The sequence below is a fragment of the Arvicanthis niloticus genome, chromosome 2 (assembly GCF_011762505.2).
Source record: "Arvicanthis niloticus isolate mArvNil1 chromosome 2, mArvNil1.pat.X, whole genome shotgun sequence".
NCBI classification, from domain to species: Eukaryota; Metazoa; Chordata; class Mammalia; order Rodentia; family Muridae; genus Arvicanthis; species Arvicanthis niloticus.
Window position 1 is genome coordinate 100,427,862 of NC_047659.1, and position 17,065 is coordinate 100,444,926.

General features: G+C 50.7%; 1 protein-coding gene across 9 annotated transcripts in view; it reads left to right on the top strand.

The window, feature by feature from the left end:
* The first annotated feature begins 234 nt into the window (after window positions 1-234).
* Window positions 235-17,065, top strand: part of Sirpa (signal regulatory protein alpha) — a 38,569-nt gene continuing 21,738 nt past the window's right edge. For 2 of the 9 annotated variants that reach the window (XM_034494582.2, XM_034494583.2), the window contains exon 1: window positions 579-1,189. In XM_034494582.2, the coding sequence (XP_034350473.1) occupies window positions 1,108-1,189 (82 nt within the window). In that variant the 5' untranslated portion in view covers window positions 579-1,107. The other 7 variants (XM_076929737.1, XM_076929738.1, XM_076929739.1 and 4 more) reach the window with 7 other exon arrangements.

The window sequence follows — 17,065 nt, forward strand, 5'->3', positions numbered from 1 at the left end:
TGGTCGTCTCCTCCCTAGGGCCCAGCCCTACCCCTCTCCTTTCCCTGCCACAGCATTCTTGCTGCTCCTCTCCCCCAGCGCGTCTTTACCAAGAGGCACTGAAGTCCTTCCTACACACACGCTATTTTTGTACCATCACTCTCTCCTTCCTCTCCCCCTTCCCCCTGCATTTACTTCCTGCTTTTGCTTTACCTCGGGGCCAGCTAGGAAAGATTTGGGGCCCTAGGACCCACGCCCACCCGGAGGCCGACCTTCGGCTTTGGGACACAAGAACCGGGCCTCTTGGGGAGGGGCAGAAAGCAAACCTCCCCGCCCCCTCCACTCTCCACCCTTGCCAGCGCGCCTGCCGCGGGCAGCCTCTTGCCCACTGGAAACTCGGACTGGCCGGGTGAGAGGCCGAGACCAGGGGCGATCGGCTGCCACTTCCCCAGTCCACCTTAAGAGGACCAAGTAGCCAGCCCGCCGCGCCGACCTCAGAAAAACAAGTTTGCGCAAAGTGGTGCGCGGCCAGCCTCTGGGCAGAGGGAGCGGTGCTTCCACCGCCTGGCAGCCCTGCGCGCGGCGGCGCAGGTCCGAGCGGCTGGCGGGGACCCGCACGGGCGGAGCGGGCTCGCGCAGAGCCGAGGCGGGCGGCGCAGCTCGCGGGGCGCACTGGGGCGCGGGCGGGAAGGTGCGGGCGCGAGGCGGGGGCGCTCGGCCGGGCCGCCCTCGCGCTGGCCTCGCGACGGCTCCGCGCAGCCCGCACTCGCTCTGCGAGCTGTCCCCGCTCGCGCTCGCTCTCCGTGCTCCGTCCCCACTCCCTCTCCCTCTTCCTCTCCCCCTCTTTCCTTCTCCCTCGCTATCCGCTCCCCCGCCCCCGTGCCTCTGGCTCTGCGCCTGGCTCCCTCGGGTCCGCTCCCCTTTCCCGCCGGCCTGGCCCGGCGTCACGCTCCCGGAGTCTCCCCGCTCGGCGGCGTCTCATTGTGGGAGGGGGTCAGATCACCCCGCCGGGCGGTGGCGCTGGGGGGCAGCGGAGGGGGAGGGGCCTTAGTCGTTCGCCCGCGCCGCCCGCCCGCCTGCCGAGCGCGCTCACCGCCGCTCTCCCTCCTTGCTCTGCAGCCGCGGCCCATGGAGCCCGCCGGCCCGGCCCCTGGCCGCCTAGGGCCGCTGCTGCTCTGCCTGCTGCTCTCCGTGTCCTGTTTCTGTGCAGGTAAGCACCCTCAGCTCCCACTGCCACCCTCCCCAAGCTGCGGGCTCAGGCCCCGCACACTGCCGCTCAGCTAATGTCGGCAGATCCCTGTAACCGGGGTTACAGATGCAGAATTGAGGCCCAGAGAGGGTCAGCCACTTGCCCAAGGTCACATAGCCTAGGCTAGAAGCCGGGATAGAACTCTTAGTATCCGGATCTGCCTTGTGGACTGTGACTGGGTAGCCCTGCGCTGGGCTGCGGGGTATAGGAATGAGTTGGTTTACCGTACCCCTTGCCCAACCTGAATGGGGAAGCAGGCTGGCAATTGCTTTAGGCAGTCGGGCGCCTGGCTTCCCTATATGCTCCCTTGCTAGACTTGATTGGAGAGAGGGTCGGGGCAGAGGTCCTCGCGCGCTGCTGTTGGGATGGGGGAAGAGTGAGCTTTCGCCTTAGTACCAGAGCAAGCAGGGTTAGTGTGTGGAGGTGGAGACAGAAAGAGAGGCCAGAGTAATCCACAGACCCTTGGGAGACACAGTGGATTTACCTGTGGTGGGCACAGCCCTCTCTGGATCGTCTCCTCCCGCTACCCCCCTGCCTTCCTTAGGCAGGCTTCCAGTAGCTCCCTGCAGTTCCAGCATGTACCTGTGGCTCTGAGCTTGTCTTCTTTGTTGGCCTACATCAAACACCTGGCTGTCTCCAGCAGGAGGGCTCTGAAGGCCGGTTGGCCAAGGAGTGAGGTCACCATTCGGGAGAGCTGCATCTTAAAGGGATTTTGCAAAAATCCTGGGTCTCTTCTGGAAGGATGTGAAGGCTAAAGCCATAGCTGGGGAGGGAGAGAAGGGTGCCTTATTTAGCGTCTTCTTGGATTGCTGCTATGGACATAAGGGTCTCTGTACAGCCTTCCTTTTGCAGGGAGGTAAATATGGTCTCAGCACCCCCTCCTCACCAACATTTGCCTAGAGCTTGGCACCTGATGGCAGTGTCGAAGGAGGAAGAGAGAGTCAGCCTCAGGGGAGAGAGAACAGCAGGGTAGGAAAAGTGGGGTGTCCAGGAGTTCTCTTTGGGCTGCAGTGCCCCCCCTTGAAACCCAGGAACCCACCAAGTGCTCCCCATTAAGTGCTCCCCATCAAGTACTCCCCACCAAGTGCTCCCCACCAAGTGCTCCCATCCCATGCACAGTTTTCAGTTACCCTTGGGTCCTTTCAGGGCCAAATGATGAATTTCACCTCTCTCCTGTGAGTGGCTCTGGTTGTGCTGGTTGTGAGTGGTTCCTGTTCCTGCCTTACCAAAGTTCCAGCCCTACCCTGTCATGCTCCAGGACTTGAGAATCTACAGGCATCTCTCTGAAGTACAGAAAGCTGGGCCCAGATTAATATCTAAATGTTTGCTCTAGACCTTTTTCTGACTAGGGCCTTGTGGCTCAGCCCCCGGCAAATGAATAGTTAACAAGTGTTCAAACTAGCAGTCTGCCCTTCCTGGGCACTGGATGAGGGGGGGGGGAATCGAGAATGACAGCACCTTTCTTAAGAGCATATCTACCCCCCCTTCCCCACCCTCACCTATAAAAACAGTCTATAAATGGTAAAGATTGGACCTTCTGTTCCAATCCATTCGGCATCAATAACCTGAAAAAGTGGGAGCGGTGGAGGGGCATAGATTAACTTCATAGTAAGTCAGTCTTGGGAGGTGAGAATCAGATCCGTGAGGAAGGGATGCTGAGCCTTTGAGCGCCAGCCTTGCCAGCCTCCTGGCAACCTGCACACAGTCCTCTGGGGCTCAGCATCAAATCCACGTCTTTACCTCAGGAGGTACTTCAGTTCCTATTGGATTCAGCCTCCCTTGTCCAGGGCATGGAATTTACAGCAAAGCAGAAGAGGTGGGACAGAAAGACAGAAAGGTAGAAGGCAGTTGTAGGTAGGACAGGAGGACAGACAGGTAGAGAGCAGTTGTCCACTTTTCTAAGAAAATGGATTTGTTTGAACAAGAAACCCAAATATCAGCTTAGAAAAGACATCTTAGATTGAATGACTGCTGTCTCTGGCAGAACTGTCATCCTGGGGACTGTCATGTGATTGCTGGGCTTCACAAGATCACTGCTTGGGTGAAGGGAGCTGGTCATGTGAATTATTGCCTCTGGGAGGCAGGAGAGGAAGTTTCTAAAGATTGCATTCGACAAATGATGGCAAAGGAAAATTCTAAAAAGATTCTGGTGAAGTCACCACCGTGGGTTCTTGCAGCCTGCGTAGGGGCTGACCCTGCTATTCTCAACGAACGAGATGGTGGCAGGCTTCACAGTCAACTACAGGATGCTTTCCTGGCCCTGGCTGGGCCTGAGCCCTAGAACGGACTTCTTTGCTCTAGTAGGATATATCTGAGGGAAGTTGAGGTTCCAGCTTAGAAGAGCAGTGAGCCCCTCCAGTGAGCCCTGTAACCCTTGGGTAGACAGTTGCATGCTGGTGGTGCCTCTGTTCTTTCCTAAGCATTATAGCTGATCTCACTTCCTCTTTCGTAGGAAAAAGGGGGTGGGATGGGGGTTAGCTGCTAAGTCTAAGGTCCAGAGGCTTTTTGGAAGGCTCATGGAAGGCTCAGTGTTCTCTGGGTGTTTGTGGCCTCCATGGGACACGAGCTGATTCTTTTTTGCTTGCACTCATTCAGTCCATAAGAAATCCTGTGTGTTAGAAAGGGAGACTAACCCATGTTTATTGAGAAGCTAGCTACATTCCAGGCCCAGTGCTTTGTCTTCACAGTCTCATTTACCAGCAGTGTGCAGCTTGGCTCTTACTAGCAATGCTCAGATGAGGAAAATTGAGTCCAAAAACTTGTCCTAGGAGTAAGTGGTAAAGGAGCCGGAATTCTGGATCCAGCTTCTGGTGAGAGGAATGAATGACTTAGGAGTATGCAGCCCACATTGTTGGGGTGAGAAGAGCCACCTGAGGCTTAGCTGAAGAGTTACAGGAAGGTTGCTGTAAGCAAAAGCTTTTGGTCAGGTTTCCCCGAAGTCCACTGAGCGTGGAACTGGTAGCCTCTTTAACTTCATGGGAAGCGATGTGGTTTGAACAAGAGGCCCCATCTGGGCTGGTGAGCTCTGGATTTTCTAGCACTGGAACGTCCCTCCCTGCATCTTGCCCTTTGCAACAGATGGAGAACAGTGGGCGAAAGGAAGGGAGTCTAAAAGTGCCGAGTGGATCCCACACGCACCACCTCGCTACTTGCAGAGCCTGCGTGTGACAGCCTGTGACAGGTTATTTCTTATTTGTCATCATGGGCTGATGGAAGAAGACCTTCCTTAACTGTGTTCAGACTCCTGGCTGTGGACACAGCTCTGACTATGTCACCCTGTCACACCCCAGCTCAAAACTGGTGATGCTTTGGACCAAGTTTTCTGAAAGAAAGAAAGAAAGAAAGAAAGAAGGAAGGAAAGAAAGAAAGAAAGAAAGAAAGAAAGAAATTAAGAAAGAAAGAAAGGAAGGACGGACAGCAGGGCCTGGGTGTTCCCCATCAGACCTCAGTTACGTGTTTTCTAACAGGCATACATGTTCATATGCTATGAGGTAACAGGGCTTCTTCACTGCAGACTGGAGCCTGGTTGGCCACTCATACACACCCAGAAGTCCGGGGGAATCCTATGTGGGAGACCCCCAAGCTGCCCCAGTGTGTTATGGACAAGAGGCAATTGATTTATACAATAGCTGTTAATATGCAAGCTAACCCAGTTTGGCTCTTGGACAAATCTGTGCCCCCAGCTAGCTTCTTATCTCTCTACTTTTGCTTCTGCTGTTCCACCATGATGACCTTTCTTGTACTTCCTTGCCTCCCTTCGTCTTGAGTCCTCATCCCTCCAGGTTCCCTTTCCATGTCTCCTGCTCAGGGGAGCTGATTCCTCTGACCCACTCCCATGATTTTATCTGTTCCTCTCTGAGGCGACTTATTACTTCTCCTTTGTTTTGTGACTGTGTGCATTGCGTGTTTAACTCTCAGATCTGCTTCTGCAGCCTCACTGACTAGTAGCTTCACCATGTGCACACAAACAGTGCCAGGACCCCCTGGGAGGCAGGCCTGGTTCTGCCACCTACTTGAACAATTTGCTGAACTTCCCTGGGTCTCCTTTTTCTCATCTATAAACCAGAGATGTCATTAATAGCTCTTTCTCAAGGAGTAAGTCAATTAATGCAAAACGAGATGATGTTTGGAGCATGCCTGGTATCTGTAAGCTATCACGCAATCCCTGCCTTATGCTTTGTGACTTGCTCATCCTGCTACCTGATAGCTATCATGCTGTCATTGTTTTATATTGTTTGACTTGCTCATATCTAGAACTGGAATGGACTTTTGCAAAGCAACCAACCTAGCATGCTCCTGCACATAGTGGGCACTCAGAAAATGAGGACCACGGGTAACTAAATGTCAGTGTGACTCAGAGAGCTTGTTTTCCCTGAAGCTTTCTCCTGGGGGATGGACAGGTTGTGAGGAAACCAGCTCTGCGATCTAATTGCCTTGTTAGTGCCAATGAGCTGTGGACCCAACCTGACTCTAGGTGTCTCCCTCTGGACTCACACGTCTGGAATTGTGGCTTCGCAGCCCTGGAAAGCTGGAGGGGCTTGGGAGATAGCTGCTCACTGTGCAGTGGGATAGAAGGCTTAGCACAGGTCGCCAGATCCAAAGTCAGGTCGGGCCAGGTCACAGAGGCAGATGCCAGGCCTCCTACGAGAATGTGCGGATACTTTTAAAATGGGGCTGGACATTTCTACTGTGAAAGCCAGAGTTCTGACAGGATCCTGAGCTCTGTGAGAAGATGCTAAAAATAATCATCACAATCCTGGCCTCCGAGCTACTGTGTGTGATCCTAGTGGGTCTCAGAGCTACCCTGGAGTATGCACCATTGATGATTGATCATCTAACCCCCTTGACCAGTGAGGAGATGATGGCTCAGCAAGGTGTCTGCATCAGATGGCCACCCAGATCAATCAACCTGAGCTTCAAAGCCTGTGCTTTAGATGTCTCCTTGCTTTGCTTGACAAGCAGAGAGGCTGAAGACCAGGGCTTTTGACACCCTGCTCTCTTGGGACATCTCTTATATAGTTTTTATCGATGAGTGTATCCTCCAGGAGATGAGGACAGCAGATGTTTCCCAGATGTGCTTCCATCCACATGCTGGAGAGGATCTGTTACCCTGGCTGATGCTGTTTAACTGTTCACGCGGGCTTCCTGGAACCCTGGCAGGATGGGTCTTCCCTGACGAGTGGCTTGCCAAGCTTTTGGTCCAGGAAGATGTGGAACAGCAGAGGCAGAGGTGGAGAACGTACAGCCTGGTCTTCTGTGCCAGCAGGGGCTCCTGGCACATCCATTTGCGTCTCCAAAGCTGCAGATCAGATCAGCAGCTGGGGGCATGCAATGCTGGGGTCCAGGGATATTGGATGCTGGAGTAAACAGCTGGGGGACACGGCTAGAATAAGTGATGGCCATACCAGAACTATAGAGCTACTAGCCGAGTCTTTAAGCCAACCGTCAATGTCTTCTAGAAATAAGCATAAGGTTGCAAAGAATGCTCTGTGTACCTGTCCTTGGCACAGAACACATGTTGTCTTCCCATAGTCTTCCACTTTTGGAAACTTCAGACATGTGCAGAATGAGAAGGACTGATACAATGATCCAAGCCTTCATACTGAAGGGCTTTCTGCCATTCTTGTTTCTCAGTCTAACTGGATAATAGGAGCTGGCAGAAGGAGCCTTGCTTAGAGAATGTTGGACCCAGCCATTCCTCGTGGATGCTTAAGATTGCATGTCTTCCTTTGGACTGTTATCTGACCCTCACAGAGAGCCAAAAAGCATACATTTTACCCATTTTATAAGTAAGGAGACTGAGCCTCCTGAAAACCATGTTGGGCTTTTCCCAAGCCACTCAGCCAGAGAGAATTAAGGCTAGAACCAAAGCCATTGTCTGTCTACTCTTGACTGCTGTGCTGTCATTATTAGGGTCATTTCAATTGTAAATATTTGTGCAGTATTTTTGAACATTGATAGATGCCAGTAGACCCAACGGCTACTATGTGCTTCAGGTACCCGGAGATAGAACTGTGAACAAGGTAGGCATATCCCCTGCTCTCATGGAGCTGACATTCTAACAAGGAAGCAAAACCAAACTCAAGTCAACAGATGATGTGTTGTCTCCAGGCCGCTCTTCCTGACAACACTCTCACTGTTTCATTCTTTCTGCCCTGACTCCTCCAACTAGGATGCAGTCTATGTGAGAGTAGACACAGTGACCTGGGCCTCCTGGAACCTTAGCCCAGAACCTGGCCCACAGTGGGTGGGTTAATCTCCATTAGTGGAGTAGAGGAGTAACATGAATAGGGAAACCTCCTTTTAAAGAGAAGGTTTAAAGACAGGCAAAGACTGTTTCCCAGACTGCCACCAAGTCCCTCCTCCAGGGCTCAGGCAATGACTACTACAAATCTCTTCCAACATGCTGAAACCCCAGGGAGCGCTCGTCAGTCTGAGTAGCCGTAGAACTTGTGATTCGATTCCACGGTACACACCCTCCCACTATGGGCTCCACGGTGTTAGGGAACTCGCAGGTGCTGCCGTGACAGTGTGGTACGGGAAGAACTGAGCGTTCCAGGCCAGATGTGGTCAGGAGGACCCTATTCCTGTCTGACTTCGAATTAGGCATTCTGTTAGTTAACCTGTTGAGGAGTAGTGAAGATGGACAGAAAGGGTGAGGGAGACGCTGCAACCACCCTGCAGCCTGGATTGTGTTTTTGTCCTCCCTACCCCCATGGTACTCCGGAGTTGGGTGGTGATGGCTCTATCCTGCTGGGTCCAGGCAAAGGCTCCATATTTGAGGCCCGCCCTAATCTGTTCAGCTTTGGTGATCTTGAGGTATCTTTATGGCTCTGTTATATGTCAGCCTCATCATGTGCTTTGGGGCTCTAAAGGGCAGGTAGGGTTTCCACCTCCACTGAGCCTCAGTTTTCCCTCTGAAGGTAAGCCGAAGGCTTCCACAGGTTTCTCCAGCAGTGGCTCCCTGGCCAGCTTAGTTGGCACAGAAGACTGTGCAAACGTCAGGCACCCTCTGTGCACTCATCCCTGCCTGACAGTGGGCCCCATGTCTACTTCCTTGCCCTGTGCTCTGGTTTCCCCGTCTGCAATCTGGAAGCTATTCTCACTCTTCTCTCCTGCAGAGTCTGCAAAGGGTTAAGGGACTACAAGCCGAGCTGGAAAAGCTCTATGAAAGGAATCAGTGAATCACATCAGCTTAGCTGGGGAGAAATCCCATCCGGAGACCGTCTTGTGCTGGCTCAGTGCGTGGTAACCACGGCAGATGATGTTTAATAGGTGTGTGTTGCTTTTAGAGAGGCCTTTAGTCTGGCCAGGGAAATGCATACATATCTTTGGCGGCCCAAGAACATAGAAGCCTGAGTTGGAGGCTCCATCTTGAGAGAAGCACCAGTATAGGGTTGTGCCAGCTCCCAGGCTTGAGGGTTCCATGCAGCAGCTCATATGGAGGAGAAGACTGGTAGTAGCAGCTGTCATCTTGAGCCTTCTAGTCTGTCCATAGCCCTAGAAGGCTTGCCGTGCATCATGCTGCTTGTTTCAGAGCAAGTCAGGACTGGAAGTTGGGAGGAGGCCAATGGGTTCCTGACCTCCACCCTTACTTCCAGGTGGGAAGAAGGCTCTTAGGTTGCTGAGACATCACTCCAGTGAATGTGGCAGTAGTCACTTCAACCTCTCTCAGCTACTTTGGTCCCCAGAGGTCCATTAAAGTTCAAAGGGCCTTCACAGTACACATGTGTTTGCAGTTTCTGTCTCTTGTCCCCCTACCCCTCACCCCTGCCCCTGGGCAAACCACTGGGCAAGGCACATGCTTTGCTTTGTTTTTGTCTGACTCAGCTGCTGCTCATCCACAGACCCTTTGTGTGCAGTCTGCACAATGGGGATATATGTGTGTGTGTGTGTGTGTATGTATATGTTTGTATATGTGTATATGTATGTTTGTGTGTGTGTGTGTGTGTGTGTTAAGGCAGAGAGACTCTGTAGTCCTCCACCGCACCCCCAGCTGAAGTCATCTCTTCTCTCCTTCACCTTTAAACACCTTGGATACATGGGAGTCACTGCCTTCACTGAGACTTATTCTCCTGGTGCATTGCTAAGTCTCTTAAGTGCGCTGGCCCTTCCATCTGTGGCATAAATCTAAAATCAACACCATCCTCATTTTACAGAGGAGAAGCCAGAGGTCCACAGTGGTTAGGATGCTAACTGGATTCTCATAGGTAGGAGGATGAGAATCCAAACGAAAAGATAACTTTTAGCAAATGCCAGGTACTGCTCTAAGCCTGAGGAATGAAACAGGGTCCCTGCTCTCAAAGTACTTATGAGTCTAGGGTAGAGAATCGGACACTAAGAATGGTAAGTAATGTGCAGTGTGTTAAGTAATAGATGATACTTAGAAAAATCAACAGGCAAAGTGTGGAGAGTACCGTTTCATGCAGGTGGCAGGGAAAGTACCAGACGGGCCTGAGGGGGGAGACAAGCCACGTATATAGATATATAAGGAATGAGAAATGGACAGATGGCGTGGCACATGCAGAGGCTCTGTGGTGATCAGAGAATCTGGTCTGATCAAAGGGCGATGGATGGCATCCTGGGGCCACTGTAAGGAGTCTGCGTCTCAGTGTAGTGGGGGCATCAGCAGAGAGCAAAGGGGAGATGCCCCTGAGTCAGGCCTAGAGGCTGCCTTGAGCATGACTTGTGGAAGATGAGGTGGAGACAGGGAGGACACAGGTGGGACGGGTGAGAGGAAGGCAGAGTCCATCCGTAGCTTGAGACTTGAGCCGGCAGGATTAGCTAATGGGTGGAGTGTGCAGCCTGGGAGGGAGGGATGAGAAGCCATGTGGTTCTCCACTCTGCTCTCCACCACTGAGCATGTGTTTTCGAGTAGGAACAGGACAGGATACCTGCTTACAGACAAGGAAAACTGCTTAGCCAAGTCACTGTTTTGGGGACAAAACATACAGGCCTCTAGCCCCAAGTCAGAGCTCACCACTGTCTGGGTATCTTAGGAGTTTGCTGCCTCTCAAAGAGGCCACCAGGGATGTGGCACAGTGCCCGGTCCTCAGAGATGCCTGCATTGGAGATAAATTGGAAGCCCTTCCTGTTGACCAGTCTCTGACTCTGTTTTAGGATGCGTGGTAGCTCCTTCTGCACCATCTGGACATGTCCACTCGGTGATCTGTCCAGTGGTGTCAGCAGAAAGTCCGGTGGTGGTCTGCCCCCCTAGTTGTGTACTGGAAGCCATCCTTCAGAGTTCTGGGTTGACCCAGCTCCAGGCCAGCCCCATCCCAGTTTTCCAGGGTCCCAAAGACTCTGCTCTGGTCCCAGATGGCAAGGCCCTTGTCTCATCTCTGCATCTTTACTCACGTGGCTTCTCCTGGGATGCCTGCTTTTACCCCCACTCCGTCAACTTGGCTCAGAGGCTGCCACCTTTAGGAGGTCTTCCTGGATTCAGCCCCTTTCCAAGACCACCCTCCAAGCATCCTTTCATGACACTTATTACTGATGTATAGTCATTGCTTGTGTCCAGGACACCCCTAGAGTAAGCTATTGAAGGATAGGCCCATCTTCCTCACTTTCCGGTGGCATCTAGGACAGGCCCTGCCAGTGGAGGAAGCTTTGTAAGCAGGAATAGATGAACACTGGGAGGAAAACCACTGGCCGTCCACAGCTGTCAGAGCCCTAAGCTCCCAACTTTAGAGTCCATGCAACTCTACACTGGGGCAGCCCCCTCTAGAATCCCAAACCAGCAACCTCCTGTCCCTGCTGGCCACAGAGCACAAGTATTCTCAGAAGGTTAGTACCTCCTGCCCAGGGCAGGAACCTAGGCTGAGCACTGTGCAGACTCTGCCCACTGGGAGTTGCTAATGCTCACGACAGAACCCTTCCTGTCCCCTCCTCCCATTGCACTCTGTGAAGAATCTCATTTCACAGCTTCATCCGAGCTAGGCGTGATCCCAGCTTGCTACACTGGTAAACATGAGTACATGGGTACATAGCATGTTCATAAACAATGATCCCTAGGTGACTTCCTGCGCATTGCTGCCTCCCTATGCATGTGCAGTACACACCCCCCTTACCTGCACATGTGCCCACCCGCACCCACACATGCACATGCGCGCACATGCCTGTGCACACATGATACACATATGCTTTTGGTAGACACCCTCCCATTGTTCACACTCTCACGCTCAGACATCCCTCTGCAGACTCCCCACAGTTCAGACAATCTCTCCCTGTGGTTCATATCACCATGTATTATTCGTTCACTACTTACTTCCATTTGAACACACGGTGGTGTCCACTAATATGTCTCTGCACACATACATCAAATTTTATATGACATCCTGCTGTGTTTCTACCCAGAACCCTATGTATCTACCCAGTAAGAGTGTGGATATTTGTGCTCCGAACACTTACGTATATACACATGTATCTGTCCTCAGTGTATATATGTACTCTTTTATGTACACTTATCATGCTTGCGTTCACTTCTTGTTTCTGTGATGTGTGTGTGTGTGTGTGTGTGTTTTGGGGGCACATGTGTGTATTGTGCTGGGCACTAAATTCAGGGCCTTAAGCATGCTGTGAAGTGCTCTACCACACCCCCAACCCTTCGTATTTCATTGTACGAGTACTGGCACCACAAGCTTTTCTACCCAGCTACCGAGTCACACCAGAAGGTGTGGGCAATAGCACTAATGAACATATGTTGATTAAGTTTGCATTGCAGAATATCCGAGAGCAGCATAGAAGGAGGAAACATTGTTTTAGCTAATGGTTTCAGAGAATAGGTCCATGGTCACTCGGCTCTGTGCACTTGGCAGAGCATCATGGCAGTGGGTTTGTGTGACCGAGGAAGTGCCGTTGATGGAAAACAGAGGAATGCTGCTCTTGACTGGTTCTGTCCGCCACCCACCCCCTTTTCCTTTGGAGTTCCTAACACATGGGGTAGTGCCACCCGCATCCAGGGTTGGGCTTGCTCCGTGGTGATTCCTGTCTGGAAGTGTCCTCATATGCACACCTGGAGGTCTGCCTTCCAGCTCTTGCAGTTGATTCTAAGTCTAGTCAAGTTGACAGTGACAGTGAACTGCTGCAAAGTGCTAGAGGGCAGGTGATGAAGCACAGGTGACAATAGTGACCTGAGGGGGGTGGCCTAATGCTGCTGTGGTGGGGGGTGGCCTGCTGCTGTGGTGGGGGTTAGGGAGGGGTGGTCTGCTGCTGTGGTGGGGGTTAGGGAGGGGTGGCCTGCTGCTGTGGTGGGGGTTAGGGAGGGGTGCTCTGCTGCTGTGGTGGGGGTTAGGAGGGGTGGTCCACTGCTGTGGTGGGGGTTAGGGAGAGGGTGGTCTGCTGCTGTACTGAAGGTTAGGGCTGTTGGGATTCTTGGGATGTGGAGCTCTGGACTGCTGCTATGGTTTCTTCCAGAGATGAGGCTTTGGGAGGGCTCACATCCTGGGTCACTAAGCCCTGCCTTCTTCCTCAGCTTCATTTCTGAGTTGAGTTGGTTTTCTCATTAGAAAGAGCAGTGTCTTTTTCTTTCACTTCTTATAAGATCATTTTCATTTTTCTTCATCTTCAAGGCTTCATCTGAATATTGCTGTTTTTAAAAGTGAAATATGTTTTCTAAGCCCATTAGTCAGGTCTCAGTCCCACCTTACTGCATAAGTTGGTGGTATTTAGCACACTGGTTAAGCCTTTGACACTTTGACCAGTAGAAGAAAACAAAAAGGATTCCAGGGGGCAGGTCAGGGGTCACTGGGAGTGGGGTGGGGTAGAAAGTGTAATCAGAATAGCTGGGTAGGAGCTGTTTTATCCTTCGGATCCGAGTTCCTGCTGAGTGCAGTCACGTGACTCTTTCACAGTCTGACTTCATAACTAGTGTGCCAGAGACACAGCCCTGTAGCCTTCGGTCCATGGGGATCCCATGATTCATCACTGCCTTCCACAGCAACAAACACACAGGGTAGTTACCCCTCCCTAGAAACACACCCATGCTCTCCTCATTATTTGTATCTTTTCCCAAAGCATTACATGTTAGCTACAGAAAGAAAGACTGATCTGTTCAACGTAGTACTTACTAGAAAGTGGTAAGCAGGTGGCTGCCCAGCCCACCCTGCCTCACTCCGGCTCAGTCCAGCAGCGGATGTGCATTGAGCATCTGCTCTGTCAGAAGCACAGTTATCACGAGCTGTTGACACAGTACTAATGGGCTGAACTGCCTAAGAGAAGTTCATTCAAAAAGCAGACATGTATGGAACATGCATGCTACGTATCTAGTTCTCTTTAAACACAAGGAAACACCGTATGTATTCTTTGGAATTGTGGTGCCAGAGCTGGGCCTTACACCTGTTAGGCAGTGCTCTTTCACAGAGTTAGGTCCTCGCGCAGCTGTATGTGATCCTTAATGCTCACCCAACCTAGAAAACCTGAAACTTATCTATGGTAGAAATTAAAAAAGAAAAAGGCAGTTTTATCAGCTTTTAGATCCATAGTCTAAGACAGTGATATACTTTGGATATCGTCTTGGGTTTGTTCTTAAACAGTTACACTTTACAGAGCCATAGTCACATTAAAAATAGTGGCTTCACAGACTCTTGTTTCACACAGGAGCTACAAATAGGCAGTAGACACCAGAAGTGAACCCCACGGAAATCACCACTCACAAGGGACCTTAAGTTTTTAATAAGTCTCCTCCGTTGGAACTCAAGGTTTTGGAGCAAACCAAACGTCACGTGTTAACACTGATAGCATAATTTTGGTATGATTCTGTACAGTCTTTCAGGGCTGTAGCCTTCAGGGCTGTGGATTTAGCCCTCAGATGGCTTTACAGTAGGATCAGATGGTCTCTCTCCTTGGATGTGACACCCTGAAGTTCCCATTGCTCCAATAATACCCGAGTGAATGCAGAGTGTTGGCACGTTCCTTAGTTATCAGAAGGTGTGATTTTATGTTGTTTTTATTCCCTTATTTTAACTAAAATAAAAGTGTTGCCTGCAGTTATCTTTGATAGTATCATGTGAGGCTTTTTAAAGGTTTGGTGTTAAATTATGTATCTATGAGGTAAGGGTATGTGTGTGGGAGTACAGGTTCCGAAGGAGGCGTCAGATCCCCCTAGAGTTATAGGTGATTGTAAGCTTCCATGTGGGTGCTGGGACCAAACCAGGTCCTCTGAAAGACCAGTACCTACTCAACCTCTGAGCCATCTCTAGCACCAATATTATTATTTAGTTTTCAGACTTTGTTTCTTTTAAATGCTTTGCAATAGGTTTTTTGTTTGTTTGTTTGTTTGTTTGTTTTTACAAAGCCACCATGCTATTTTAAATAGAACCATCAAAAAATGTTCTTATTATCACAGTAATTATCTATATAATTCACCTGTGGGATAAGCGGTCATCCACTTCCTCATCCCTGTCATTTGCCCTTTGGGTTGTTTTCCCACATGTTCAAGGTCTTTAAGGAGGAGACCTACCTGTATCTGTGATTGGGTCCTTGAGGGAGTGTCTAGCACGCAATGCTGGTCCACCCTGCAAACTGTTCCCCACCACCACGATTATCAGTGATGCCTATAGGGATACTGTCTGGATTAGGCCCCAGAATGGCTGTGCTCTCTGCCTGGAGGCCAAAAAGAGCAGGGAATGGTTTCATTGGCAATGTCAGTGTGATGACCCTGGGCTTAACCCACAGGAGTAATTTTAAGAAGTTTGGTTCACAGAACTGAACCTGCAGAGCAAAAGAAAAGAGAGTGAGCAAGCAAGCAAAAATAAAAGAAAAAAACCCAACCAAACAAAAAGACCCCCCCCAAAAAAAAGCCTGTTGAAAAATACACATGGAGATTAAAATAATGTTTGGCACTCACATCACACTTTTAAAATTCTTCAAACGCTTTAGAAACACTAGCTAATTAATTAGGCTGCCTAAATCTGCTTGCAGTTGGTTGAGATCTCCAGAGGAACTAAAAAAAAAGGGGGGGGGGGTTAAGGGGAGGAGCCAGCCTTCCCCAGCCCCAGATTTTATTGTCACCTGCCTGGGGTGTGATTACAGGCCTCTGGCTGCACCACAAGAATAGCCCTGCTCCAACTTGTCAGCGCCCAATTCCCAAGTTCCCTGTGAGCGAGCGCAGCTCCCTCCTCACCCACTGCTGACTCACGGTTGTGCGCTGTTGAGGATGGAGATAATAATAACTGAGCATCCGCTCCTGGGTAGCCTTGGTGTTAGCGCCACTGAACGGATGAAGGCAGAGGCTCGAGGTGTTGCCAGGGTCACAGTGCAAATAAAACCCGGTCTTTCTCACTTCATCAATGTGTCCCTTCAGCATATATGTGGTTTGGGGACAGGGTCCTGCTAGCTGAGCTGGAAATCACAGAGATCCACTTGCCTCTTGAACATATTTTTATTGGGGACACAGCATATACTGGCAGAAGGCAAAAAATGTTCCTAGTGGCTCTACCATCTTAATGGTGGGAAAAATAGCACTTGACAGCAAATCAGATTTACACAGAATACAGCAGTGTGGTGGTAAGTTTTAGAATTACCAGCAAGTGTACAGCAGGTGTGTATGTATAACTTTGGAGTAATCTTCATGACAAAGCAAAGGGCACACACCAGTTCCCTGCTTAGGCCTGATTGAATGGGAATCCACTTATGAATACTGAGCTGGCAAAAGGGCCCCGTTCTCACCAAGGCTTGCACGCGTGGTGGTTCCAGTTCAACTGGTCTCACATGGTTAACTGCACACCCACTGGAATATTCATGGCTCCCTGCTATTGGCAGTAGCTGGTGATGTCACTGATGCTCTTAGGAGGCTTCCTGTCTGTCAAGCCAGTTCCCTCCTTGTGTCTGTCACTTGCAAGGCCACTGGCCTTATCCTTTCTAGGCTGGCTGATGCTGGCTGATGCCGTCTGATGCTGGCTGATGCTGGCTGAGGCCCTGTTTCCACAGATCTCATTTCTTTCCCTGTAGTGTGAGAATATATATAACCAGGCTGGTACTTATAGGCTCTGTTTCTGAAAAGTGGATCCTAAGGTGAGCCCTGGCTGGGGAAGGAGGAGAGGCTGGACAGTGAGCAACTGATGACAGGCCTATCCCGGGGTTCTGGGTGCCTGCAGTGACAGCAGAGTGATCCATGGACCTCTCCTGCCTTAGGCTCGCTCCTCTTGACAGTACAGCAACAGCAGGCCATTGGCGGATGGGCAAACACACAGTGTCTCTTTTACCCTGCACTAGAGCTACTCAAGGATCCTGCTACAGCTGTCTAATAGATAGAGTCACATTAGAAGCCGGTGGAGAGCCCAACTGGGGACCAAGATCACCTGACTCACTGTTGCAGTCTGCTACCCTTGCTGTCCTCATCCTCCCTCTCCTGTCTTCCCCTCTGGACCACCTTGTCTCTAATATTTATGTGTCTGAATGGTCATGTTCTACATCCATTTGTTCAAAGGATGGCAAGGACTTTATCCATTGAGTCATCCCCTAGATTCTGCTTTTTAGAAATAACTTATTTTATTTTAATTATGTATATGTGTAACTATGTGTTGGTATATGCATGTGTATGTACGCACTTGGACTTACAGACCACATGATGTAAGTGCTGGGTATTGAACCTGGGTCCTCTGGAAGATCAGCCAGTGCTCTTAGCCGCTGAGCCATTTCTCCAGCCCAGATGCTGCTTTTTAACTCACCAACTTCAGTTTGTTTGTTTGTACATCAAGATAGGCTCATGCTACACATTTCACAGAAACGAAGGCTAAGGACCATCAAAAGCCCTGTCCAAGCTAAAGCCACACTCACATCCCCGCATCACTTGGCAGAGGGAGAGCACTTGGGCCTTCTCTGTTGACCTAACGATGA